Source organism: Colobus angolensis, unplaced genomic scaffold (genome assembly GCF_000951035.1).
Source record: "Colobus angolensis palliatus isolate OR3802 unplaced genomic scaffold, Cang.pa_1.0 Scaffold160, whole genome shotgun sequence".
Classification (NCBI taxonomy): domain Eukaryota; kingdom Metazoa; phylum Chordata; class Mammalia; order Primates; family Cercopithecidae; genus Colobus; species Colobus angolensis.
The window spans coordinates 1,111,028-1,124,047 of NW_012114711.1; the positions used below are offsets into that span (position 1 = coordinate 1,111,028).

At 35.0% G+C, this 13,020-nt stretch overlaps 2 protein-coding genes across 2 annotated transcripts in view; both read left to right on the forward strand.

Annotated features, from left to right (window-relative positions):
- PPP4R2 (protein phosphatase 4, regulatory subunit 2) overlaps window positions 1-12,543 on the forward strand; it is a 74,261-nt gene extending 61,718 nt beyond the window's left edge. The window contains exons 4-9 of the mRNA XM_011937207.1: window positions 2,388-2,481; window positions 4,404-4,441; window positions 7,042-7,116; window positions 7,381-7,524; window positions 8,207-8,496; window positions 8,752-12,543. Coding sequence (XP_011792597.1) covers window positions 2,388-2,481; window positions 4,404-4,441; window positions 7,042-7,116; window positions 7,381-7,524; window positions 8,207-8,496; window positions 8,752-9,077 — 967 coding nt within the window. The 3' untranslated portion in view covers window positions 9,078-12,543. The remainder of the gene's footprint in view (window positions 1-2,387; window positions 2,482-4,403; window positions 4,442-7,041; window positions 7,117-7,380; window positions 7,525-8,206; window positions 8,497-8,751) is intronic.
- Window positions 5,463-6,542, forward strand: EBLN2 (endogenous Bornavirus-like nucleoprotein 2). Its single transcript, XM_011937206.1, is given in 1 exon segment — window positions 5,463-6,542. A coding segment is annotated over 1 exon segment (819 nt). The 3' UTR covers window positions 6,282-6,542.
- Window positions 12,544-13,020: the final 477 nt, after the last annotated feature.

Here is a 13,020-nt window from a genome sequence, read left to right on the forward strand (position 1 = left end):
AATTGTCTAAGAACTTAAACTCGTTTTATCATAGGCTGTTATTGCTAGCATTGCTATGTAAACACATATCCCCCTCCCAAAGCAGTATTAATATTAACCAACACATAAAATATTAATAATTGGCTACAATTTAACTTAGATTTCTAAAGAAAATTAGGCAAAACATTCAGTGTAAATGTTAAACAAGAAGTTTTAAAATACTCGTCTGTTAAAAGTAATTTTAATTAGTGAGAAAACATTAGGTTTTAATGTGGGAAAGAATTTTAGTTGGAAGAAAAAGCATAACGACTAGACAGTATTTTTCAGTTAAGTACTATTTGAATACCCAAACACTTGTTGAATACCCAAACTGTTGGTGCGATTTTGTATATTTTGAATAATAAACTTTAATTACACTGTCACTATGGGGTGATTAATGAGGAAATAGTTTAGGTGTGATGTGTGTGTAAGGTTTGAAGAGCAGTGAACTAGAAGAGGAGCTAAGGTGAGTTATACCACTAACATTCTGAAATCCACGATAATACTGGGTCTCATGGACAGACAGTTGAGAAACTGATACTGTTTGTTGTACATGTGGAAAATGCTTAAACATTTTAAAAGTGGAGTTAGTTTTGTGTATTAGCTATAGATTTCCAATTATGTGTTGTCTTTATAGGAATGAAACAGAAGATGTGTAAGCTTATTGTTTCATAATTAATAATGCTGTTGGTGTGCTTTGTACTTCCCCATTTAAAGGGATTCTTCATTTTGACATCATACTTCACTCTGAGTAGATTTTCAAAAGCAAAAAAGTATTCTTCCTCAGAAACCCAGAGCAATTTCTAGTTGCTTCTGAATGTTTGTGTTTTCAGGCAAACATTGAATCTTTTATTCTGTGCCTTGTCTTTTGGTAGAACAGTTTTCTCACTTTTAGGTTTGGTTTCGATTTTAGGTTTGAGACAAAAGATTGATTCTTGGACTCTCAAATTTATCTAAAAACATTTGTTCTCATATCAATAACATGCACTTTAAGCATCTTCAGAATTTTTTGCACATATTATACTTTGAACATAATAGTATTGACACAAAGAATATGAGAACCAAATATAGTTTATCCAGTTAGAAAATAAACAACTATAATTTTGTAAAGTATGTGTGGTACAGTGGAAAGGACATGAGATTTGAAGTTAGACTGGGTTTGAGTTCTGGCATTATAACTCACTAGCTGATATACCACAGAAAATTCTGTGTCACACTGCCTATAAAAAGTGAAGACCTTTGTGAATGTTAACTATTAATTTGAGGCTTTGTAATTCTTTTCATTAAAGAGAATAAATAGATTGATATGGCAGACACTGAAGTCTGAAGATTTGTGTTTGTACTTCTTAGCTGCGTTTGTCATACTTTGTGCTCAGAACTGCTGTTCTGTTCAGTTTGTAATTCTTATGAATGCTAATAGCTACATGAGCTCAAAACTTTTAAAAATACTTATAAAATGATTTTAGTTCTAACTTATATCAGTTTTATATTTACTATAATCAAGCAAAAATTGAAGTATAGTGAAAGTATTGGGTAAAGTTAAATAAATATTGTGTATATTTTAAGTTGGATTAAACGTGTAGATTATATATGCAATTGTAATAATGGAGCAGAACCACATTTAAAATACTTTATTTGTAGTTTTGTGTGAACATTTTAGAGAAACCTTTCAGTGCAGAATAATACTTGAGGAAAAATTTCTATATTAAATAAATCCCAGCTTGATTATTATTTGTGTTACCTCTGTTGTAAACTTAAAAATCAAATTATCAGGATTTAGAATATTACATAAAAATTTTTTCCTCAGTTTTGAAGCTTTCTGTTGATTTTGGGTGTTCTAAGTTGCTTTAAAAAAAGTTGCGTGGGTAAATAGTAGGTTTATATGTTTATGGGGTACATGAGATATTTTGATACAGGCATACAATGCATAATAATCACATCAGGGTAAATGGGGTGTCCATCACCTCAAGCATTTATGTGTGCTTTATGTTACAAACAGTTCACTTATACTCTTAGTTATTTTAAAATGTACCATAAATTATTATAGTCAATCTATTGTGCTATTAAATACTAGATCTTATTCATTCTATCTAACTATATTTTTGTAACCATTAACCATTCACCTCTCCCCCGCTGCCTTTATTGCTTTTTAAAAGAAGGGAGAGTTGGATTTTTTGTTACATAGAAAGGTATGCTTATTTTATTGTCTACTTTTAAAAGACTCATCCGTTTATTTCCCTATTATAGCATTTTCTTTTGTAGCTTAACACGTGGGTGACTAGATACAGCTTTACCTAGCAAAAGAAATAATGTTTCTAGTTCTCTTGATTATCAGTGATCTCACACTGTAAAATTGTATATTTTTGCAGTATCCCTTTTACTATTCAGCGACTATGTGAATTGTTAACGGATCCAAGGAGAAACTATACAGGAACAGACAAATTTCTCAGAGGAGTAGAAAAGGTATTTATTTTATTATTGGAATTATATTATGCTGTGGTGTAATAGCTTTTATTTCAGAAAAGAACATTGAGTAGGATCCGTTTCAGGTGCCACTTCTTGAAATATGTTTTCTAGCCTACCTTGAGTTTCCCAAATTGTTTTCCAGATTGCATTCTATGTTTTATGGAGAGATTTAATAGGAGTGGGTAGAGGAGGGTTTGTGTGTTGATCATTGAAGTTTGGGGGAAAGCAGCTTATTATTTCTTGGAAATTCATAGTGTACATCAACTTATTAAAGGTTCTGAGACATTATAATTGCTATTTTAACTTTATAGAGCGTTTTATAAACTTACCCATGGAATTCATTTTCCCAATTCTGGAGTTCAGAGGTACATAACTTTGGAAACTTGTTGGTGCTGAGCATGTAAATGAGGTATTGAGTAGAAACATGCAGGTCAGATTTAGAGATAAACATTAGTGTTTGTGTGTGGAGGGGGTTGAAGGAGTGTTAGAATAAGGGAAGGGTATTCTGAATAAAAGAAATGGTGTGGGCCCGGTGCGGTGGCTCATGCCTGTAATCCTCGCATTTTGGGAGGCTGAGGTGGGTGAATCATGAGGTCAGGAGTTCGACACCAGCCTGGCCAACATGGTGAAACCCTGTCTCTGCAAAAAATACAAAAACTAACCGGGCGTGGTGGTGCACACTTGTAATCCTAGCTACTCAGGAGGCTGAGGTAGGAGAACTGCTTGAACCTAGGAGACGCAGGTTGCAGTGAGCTGCAGGTTGCACCATTGCACTCCAGCCTGGGCAACAAAGCGAGACTCTGTCTCAGAAGGGGGAAAAAAAAAAAAAGGAAATGATGTGAAGAACAAAGACTCAAGGTGTTTAAGGGAATGAAAAGTAAGATATTGACTTGTCTTGAGTGAAAAATGAAGGAGCCCTGTGAGAACCAAGATTGGACTAATGGGTTCTAATTTTCAGTTGATGATTGGTCCAAAAACACTTCAGTGTTGATTTAAGAATCTGGTTCAAATTCACTTTATTTTACCCTGGGAACAGGGATCAAAAACCATTACATAGTGATTTACAGTAGTTCTTGAGGCCATACTGGATTAATATATTTTGTTGATCCTCTGTATACTCAATTGAATAATATTCCCAAAGGCCAGGAAACTGAGATGGCTTATCAGTACTTATTTTTCAGCTCCAGGAGTTGTAATAATTACATTTTTGAGATCTTTGGATAAAGAAGCAATATGTTACAGTAGTCATACCAGGTGCCCTGCCTTTAAATCAGGGTTGCAGTGCTTCACAGTTGTGTGACCTTGGGCCAGTTAGTTTTCTCCTCTGTAATATGTGGTTAATAATAGGGCTATGAAGGGGATTAAATGCAGAACACTTACTGTGACTCATAATAAACAGCGAACACTGAATATTAGTAAAGTTATTTTTACCGGGAAGATCATATTAAATATATTACAAAAAAGGTTTGAGTCTTTCTGTGGCATATATGATGCAACACAACAGGCTGTGGATTGGGTGTTGCTTTGTAAGGAAAATCAATTACATGTGTCCTAATTCGATTACATGGGTCCTAAAATCAATTACATGTGTACTTCAATCTCTCAACATCTTTGTTGATTCCATCTGAGCTTAGTTCCTCTACTACATATAGTATATGATGTTAGGGGTCTAGAATAACTAGGACAAAAAAATAAGTAGGAAAAAAATCAGTGGCTGAGTAGGATATTCTCTTTTGGTCCTTTGTAATTGTTTTAGTTTTTGTTTTACCAGTTTTCATTTTTAACCATTTATTTTCCTTCATTAGCAAAATTAGAATCAATGGAAATTTAACCTACCAGAGTGATTTTAGAAACACATGATTAAACTTTATGTTGTAGTACTTTTCTTCATACTAAATCACTGATTTTTGTTATTACAGAATGTAATGGTTGTTAGCTGTGTTTATCCTTCTTCAGAGTAAGTATATTTTTTCTATTTCTAGTATATTATTTACTATATTTAATCATTTTATTGCTTCTAATACATTATTCTTAAAACAGACTGAATTTTATATGTAATAAAGTGTGATAACATACTTGTGAACCTATCATTCAGTCCCCAAAGTAGAATATTACTGATAACATTATCTGTATGTTTTTTCTGGTAAAGAGATTTGGATTAAAGCAATTGATTTACTGTAATTTTAGTATTGTTGGATTTACATACTGTGGTGGCACCCATGTCCCTGAGATGCCATTCTAGATGCCTTTCCAGGGTATCTCTAGGGCATAATTCCCATGTTTGGAATAGTTACTTGATGGCTTTTCTCTTTATGATGGAAAATATTTCCAGTTGTCAAGATTTATATATGGCAAAGTAAGAATTAAATTTGGGCACAATTTCCCAACCTTGGAACTATGGACATTTTGTGCCAGATAATTCTATTGTGAGTGGGTGTCCTGGGGATTATAAGAGGTTTAGCAGTGTCATTGACCTCTACCCATTTATGCCAGTAGTGTCCCCCTCCAAATATCTTTAGACATTGCCAAATGTCCCCTGGAGATGTGAAAGGCAGAGAGGGGAGGTTGTCCCCTGCTGAGAACCATTGGTTTAAGGTTAATCTGACTCTGCTTTCATAGACTACTGAGTTACCCAGGCTGGAGTGCAGTGATGAGTGATCATAGCTCACTGCAGCCTTAAACTCTTGGGGGCTATGTCATCTTCCCACCTTAGCCTCCCAAAGTGCTGAGATTACAGGTGTGAATCACCACACCCAGCCCAGTCAATTTGTTTTTAGAATGTTCTCAAGAATATACTTATGTTGCTAAATAAGATACTAAAATAATCCCATACTGTATTTCTTGACAGAAAAACTATTAAAATATATATATGATAAAAATTCCTTTTATGAACCAAAATATGTTTTGTTTTGCTAATGACCGTGAGGTATTTTGGAAAAATGGTAAAGAAGTGCAGAGTCAAGTCATAGTGACTAATAATGGATTCTTTTCTTAAATTGTATGCCTGTGTTAATTCTCACAGTCTTTTTGTTTGGGTCTGTGACAGATCTTACAAAAGATCTTTTAGACCCATGATTCTTACCAAAATTAAAGAATTAAGTCGGAACCAGTCACCCACAATGTCTCATCTAAGAAAGGACTCACAGACCAGCAGCCCAACAGATGACGCGATGGACAGGAGTGGGCTCCCTGACCTTCAAGGAAGTTTTGAGCTATCCGGGAAAAACAGATAGTATCCACTGGATGCATTGGAACCCCAACCCAGCATTGGGGATGTTAAGGACATTAAAAAAGCAGCCAAGTCTGTGCTAGACCCGGCACATAAATCTCATTTCCACCCTGTGACCCCCAGTTTAGTATTCTTGTGTTTTATATTTGATGGGTTACACGAGGCATTACTGAGTGTTGGTGTGAGCAAGAGGTCTAATATTGTGGTTGGGAACAAGAACAAGGAAATGGATACTCCTTGTGCTAGCGGATTCAAAGATATGCCTAACTTTATTGCCCTTGAGAAGTCATCAGTTCTCCGCCACTGCTGTGACCTTTTGATAGGTGTTGCCGCTGGATCAAGTGATAAGATTTGCGCCAGCAGTCTCCAAGTTCAGAGACCATTCAAGGCAATGATGGCATCTATTGGAAGACTTTCACATGGTGAGAGTGCTGATCTGCTAATGAGCTACAATGCAGAATCAGCCATAGACTGAATCAGCTCAAGACCGTGGGTCGGAGAATTAATGTTCACATTTCTTCTTGGAGAGTTTGAATCCCCTCTACGCAAGCTACGCAAGTCAAGTTAGTTGTCAAGAAAGCACAGATGACAACCTATTATGCTGTGAGAATGTTTCTAGATCAGTGCATGGATGGCTCCATTGCTCTACCTGCCATTGTGTCTGAGATCCCAGTCTTTGAGGAGAAAAAAACAATGGTTAAAAAGACATTGGGGAAATATTTTGAGTTTGGGGGTGTACTTTGCCACCCCATTTTTAGGCAGCTATCACCACGAATGTTCCCAAACTTAGCAGCAACGGCAAACTGCTGGGCCAAGAGGAGCAACCCCACATTTTCGGGATTTAAAGCTCCTGATATTATACCAGGATCAACCATCACACTCCCTTTGCTTCAGATGGCATCTACCCCGTAAGATCTTGAGCGGGGAGCGCTGGGTGGAATCATGGGTCCTTGCGCTCTTAACATGAACTAATTCTCGTTATTAAAAAAAAAAGGGGGTGTGGTCGTTTACGCCTGTAATCCCAAAACTTTGGGAGACCGAGGTGGGTTGATCATTTGACGTCATGAGTTCGAGGCTAGCCTGGCCAACATGGCAAAAACCCCGTCTCTGCTAAAAATACAAAAATTAGCTGGGCGTGGCAGCGCACGCCTATAATCCCTGCTACTTGGGAGGCTGAGGCACAAGAAACGCTTGAATCTGGGAAGTGGAGGTTGCAGTGAGCCGAGATTGCACCACTGCACTCCAGCTTGGGTGACAGAGCCAGACTCCGTCTAAAAAAAAGAAAAAAAAAATTAAGTCATCCACAAGTATATTTTCTTTTCTTATAGGAAAAACAATTCCAATAGTTTAAATCGAATGAATGGTGTTATGTTTCCTGGAAATTCACCAAGCTATACTGAGAGGTGAGATTCTAGATTTTTGATACCTACAGAGTTTGCATTGTCCTCATTGTCCTCATTTTGAGTAGCAGGCTTAGTGTACTTTCTAAAAATTGGGCATTTTATGGATACTATAGGATGAACTACATAGAATTAGTTAATTTGGTAAGGCATGGGCCTGAAAACAAAGTTGCAGCAAATACTTCTGTGATATATTCACATCAGCATACCTTAAGAGGAATGACTTTTTATAAAAATAAGAAATGATGTTCATTTATCTTATTATAGGTCTAATATAAATGGGCCTGGGACACCTAGGCCACTTAATCGACCAAAGGTTTCTTTGTCAGCCCCCATGACAACAAATGGGTTGCCTGAGAGCACAGACAGCAAAGAGGCAAATTTGCAGCAAAATGAAGAGAAAAATCACAGGTTTGTATGTGTTTTATATTTATTAAAAGTTAACATTTAATCAGGACTTATCACTTACTATTTATAAGTTCTGAGGGACAGAACAAGGTTTTCATGCAGTTTATAGGAGCACTGGCTTCTCTTTGCAGCTGTAGCAAATGTTGAAGGTGGACACAGACAAGACTTTAAAATTGCTAATTTGTGGAGACTTTATGTAGGGTCTAAAAGTAAAGTAGATATGATCCATTCTATTTGTTATTTCTGAAAGTTACTTGAAAAGAGAAAAGATCTTTATAAATAAGTTGGTTTTGTGAATCGTTTCTCACTGTAGTTCATAAAAGGACACCTTTTATTTATATCTTCAAATTTTCTGTATCATTTTAAGGGAAGGAAGACTAATTGAGGGAGAGGACTTAGAGAGTATGTCCGTATGGAAGACTTGTGGGTTTGTTGTAGGAGAATATTTAACTTACTGGAGAATTGCACAGAAAGGTCTTATAGCTTTTCTGAGTCCTACTGGGAATTATTCATCAAACAGTTTAGGTTACATTGATATTATTCTCTTGTGTTTTTCTTTGCTCAGGTGTTATAATTTAACTTTGGCACTAAAATACAATTTAAAACATTATTTAACCTTAAAAATGGGGATGTAGAAGATGGGGAAAATAATCTTATTAATGACACTTTAAAAAAACATTTACAGTGACTCTTCGACATCTGAATCAGAAGTTTCCTCAGTGAGCCCTTTGAAAAATAAACATCCAGATGAAGATGCTGTGGAAGCTGAGGGGCATGAGGTAAAAAGACTCAGGTTTGACAAAGAAAGTGAAGTCAGAGAAACAGCCAGTCAGACAACTTCCAGTGAAATTTCTTCAGTTATGGTGGAAGAAACAGAAGCATCATCTTCATCTCAGGATAAAGACAAAGAAAGCCGTTGTACCCGGCAGCACTGTACAGAAGAGGATGAAGAAGAGGATGAAGAGGAAGAAGAAGGTATTTAGAGACCATCTGTAAAAGGGTGGAGTAAGGAGATCCTCAAATTCTTGTACTTCATTTTTTTCGTGAAAGAATTTTACATAATGGAACTCCTTATAATGCTGATGTTGGGCTTTTCTCCCACCTGTATGTAGTTGCTGCTGAATTTCAGGGGATGTGATTTGAACTATAGAATATCAGAATTCATGAAACTTAACTGTGGAGGTATTTTGAAAATAAAATTTAACTACAACAACATTTGCTTATTTTTAGAGTCTTTTATGACATCAAGAGAAATGATCCCAGAAAGAAAAAATCAAGAAAAAGAATCTGATGATGCCTTAACTGTGAATGAAGAGACTTCTGAGGAAAATAATCAAATGGAGGAATCTGATGTGTCTCAAGCTGAGAAAGATTTACTACATTCTGAAGGTGGTGAAAACGAAGGCCCTGTAAGTAGTGGTTCTTCTGACTGCCGTGAAACAGAAGAATTAGTAGGATCCAATTCCAGTAAAACTGGAGAGATTCTTTCAGAATCATCCATGGAAAATGATGATGAAGCCACAGAAGTCACCGATGAACCAATGGAACAAGACTAACTATTTAGAAACATTTAGATGCAGTATTTTACATACAGTTCTGGTTTTAACACTGTATAAAACTTTTATGTAATAAAGTGGACCTTTAGTTTTACAAGAGAAGCAGGTTGTAAAATAAAGTACTTTATGGATAATTCCTGAAAGAGTTGTACATGTAAGAACTGTGAATATCAGCTCCTCTGGGTCCTGCTTACCTTACCGCTGACTTTTCTTTCTTTTTTTTTGGTCTGGGCAAATCAGTGGTTTGTGTATAGATTTTTTTTTTTTTTTTTTTAAATTTAGGATTAAAGTTTTTAAACTGGAAGGTAATTATAATTTTGAAAAGTTTTTTTGAGATTATCACTTTTAGTTTATACGTATGCAGGAAGCTTTTTGTCTTGTCTCTTTCTGATAGCTCTAGCAGTTTTCATATTTTGGTCATAGTTTCAACGTTTTAACATGTGAATTGTAGGGTTTCATGCTGGTTTCCAGATTTTATTGTTTGGCTACGTACAATGGAACTTTAAGTCATATATACATACACATATATATATATATATTATTCTAAGGGGGGAAATGTTATATTTTTCTGTTTCTATAAGAGATGAATACAGTGGATACTTTTTCTATTGGTAATGATTGAGTTCACCTCTTTCAGAAGACATTTTCTTTCTCTTCTGAGTAATTGAAATAAAATCTGGCCCTTGTGAAACCCTGGAAATCTTAAGACTGTTGAAATACCAGGTTAAACACATTCCAAGAGATCTGTTCAAACTCAAATTCTTTTGTATACTTCTGAGGTGCCTGAGAAAAAGACTTCATTATTTATGAGAAAATATGCTTTATCTTGGAAATTGTGTTCAAATGTTAGCTTACTATTTTGTAGAATGAACGTTTATGAAGCTGATATGAGACCATCTCAGAAGAACCAAGCAGGTTCCTTGACCTTTTGCTTGCTTTTCTGAACATTGTGAATATTACACGTGTCTTTCTAAATTATTCTAGAGTATGCAAATGTCAATGGTATGAAACACCACTGTACTGGAAGAATTAATATATTACTTTAGTATGTACCTGAGCTAAATGACTGAAGCTTTAGGGGTGCATAGAAACCACCATAATTTGTATGACATTTTGGAGTGAATTAAATATTTTTGAACATGCTTCTTCGACAGCCAGTGTTATATTTTTCAGATCAACACAAAGCACAATGATTACTCTAAATTCAATATTTTCAAATTTACATATTTAAAGTCATGCAAACTGCAACCTCCCTGTCAAAATTACTGGCTGCCAAATTTATACCTGTTTCTTCAACTGTACCTTTTGATATTTAGAGTTTTTAAATTTCTGTAAAGTAGATTTTGTAGAATGTAATGTGTTCACTGCCTTTGTGAAGCGGTATATAATTGTATAATTTCTGTGTGTAAACTGAATGCTTGGGCTTTCAATACAGTATTCATATAAAGCAATAAATATTAATGTTATGAAATATTCGAGTACATTTTTATCAAAATATGGAAGAATCCCCTTTTTTAAAGTTTCAGATACCTGAACTACACAGATGGGCTTCTAAAACTGATGCAAACAGTTTCTGACACTGTATCATATGCTTTTGGGTGATTTGGGGGGCAACCACAAGTTTTGCATTTTGACTAATCGTCATGACTATAAATACCAAAACTATTTGGATCCATTTATGTTTGTAGGATAGTATACTACTGACTGACTTGACTGTCAAGTTCACAACAGCTAGATGATATATTTGTGACTATGTCTAATAGTTGAAATAAAATCTGAATATTGATTTACTATATCCAAGAGGGGAGAAAAATTAAACATTGTAAATTTTAAAAAAATTTTTCAAAAATGTTAAAATGAAGCAAATTTAAGTTTAGAAATTTTGAAATTTTCTTTTGAATATTTATGAAATTGTCAGTAAACCTACCTAAGATCCTGTGACCTTTGATATTTTTTATTTTAATTGTAGTGCCATGGACCATTTGTAAACAAATTGATTTACTTTTGTTGGTTTCAAGTTGAAGATTTAGCATTATGACTTTGAGGTCTGTGGTTTTATTTGTAAACTTGCAATTGCTGTATTTGCAAGGGCAAATGTATTTCTTTATTAAATAAAGTACAATAATGGTGAATGTACCAAAATGACATCACTTAACTCTATGAGAGATCTGCATTTTAATCTATAGTTTAATAGTTTTAATATTTATTAGATATTCATATGTTGATCATAGACCAAACTTGTTGCTGTTTATACAGATAATTGTAGAATGCTCATGGAATATCTTTAGGGTAGGTGGAATACTTCTGTAGTTAAATTGGGAAAGCTTGTTCAGCTGGTTTTAGATAATGATGGCCATTTGGAAGTAAATTTCCGCAAGTATTCATAGGTGCACTTAACACAGACTTTGCTTAATGAAAATGTCAATTCTAATAATAACTGATTGACTTACACGAATTTTTAAAAGTCTGATTTTACGCATATTTCTTAACATACATCAAGCAAAGTCCTGTTAAAAGATCTAAATGAAGAATGGAGACCTCAGTGATTAAAGATACTGTTTCTGACCTTGAGCAGATTACTTACCTGTTCTCTAGACTATAACCCAACATGTAAAATAAATTTGAAGAAGCTGATGAGGAAAGAGAGAGAGAGAGATGTATTATGTTTTTAGCACTTTTCCCTTTTAAAAAGTGAAAATATCCTTGTACATTTTTGAAAAAGATATATTTTCAGTTCTGAAAAATGTAGCAAAAGTAGTGAAAATGTCATATTTTAAATGTTGATTATTAGATAAATTTAACCTGCTTAGGGTTTATTGTAATTACACCTTTCAGAAGTGTGTTTTCGAGCAGTGGAATTGCCAGCCAGGCCTTGTGGCTTGGAACGGCATCCCAGAAATCCTCGGCCAGAAAGTGTGGCCTGTTAAAGCGTTGAGATTCAGAGTATTTTGTTTTGCCAGTGTAGATAGGCATGTATTTATGCATTTTTGCATTTGTAAAATCAGCGATTTTTCAAATAATGTAAATGTAATATACTAGTTTACTTAAAGGTACTTGGGCAGAATCTAAAGCTGCTACAATGTTTGATTATGAAAAAATGTAACATGGTAAGGATGAAAATGCAACTTATAAAACCAAAGGAATTGAAAATTTTCAGTAGTGTTTCAAATTGTCTTCTGAACAGGAATTTAACATTGGTTTTGATAAAGTGAGGGTCAGTTCTCAAGATTTGTGCTAATCATAAAATGAATGAATGCAAAACGCCTTGTAATTTCATATGGAATTATAAAAATTAGGTTTATTGGGTTTTGGCCTAATAAGAGTGCTAGTATGTATTGGTTAGAATACATCTACTATTTCACATTTTAAAAATCAGTACACTCTTCAGAATTTTATTTCAACTTGGAGCCTAGATTACTTTGCCAAATGTATTTTCATAATGCAATAAAATATACATTAGAATATTTTTATGTGTGTAATTATTTTATGTACCATAATGGTTTCTTTACCCTGCTGCCGCCCCTACCCCACACCTCACCCCACCCCACCCCACCTCACCCTATGCCACCACCCACCTCAGATCCTCAACTGAGGAAACTTAATGCATGACTTTGTTACAGCCCTGTTTCTTAATGTGGTGACAAGGTGTTCCAGCAGAGGGTGCATCTGACTTGACAGTTGCGGTTCTTTGCCAGGCAAGTCATGCTGATTGTCAACAAAATCCAGACCTAAATAAGTTTCTCCATTGCCGTAATTTGGCACTAGCTTGCACGTATATATTTACAATATTTGTGTTAAGCATTTTAAAGGCTGGGAGCAGTGGCTCACACCTGTAATCCCAGCACTTTAGGCCAAGGCAGGTAGATCTCTTGGGGCCAGAAGTTCAAGACCAGCCTGGCCAACATGATGAAACCCCATCTCTACTAAAAACACAAAAATTAGA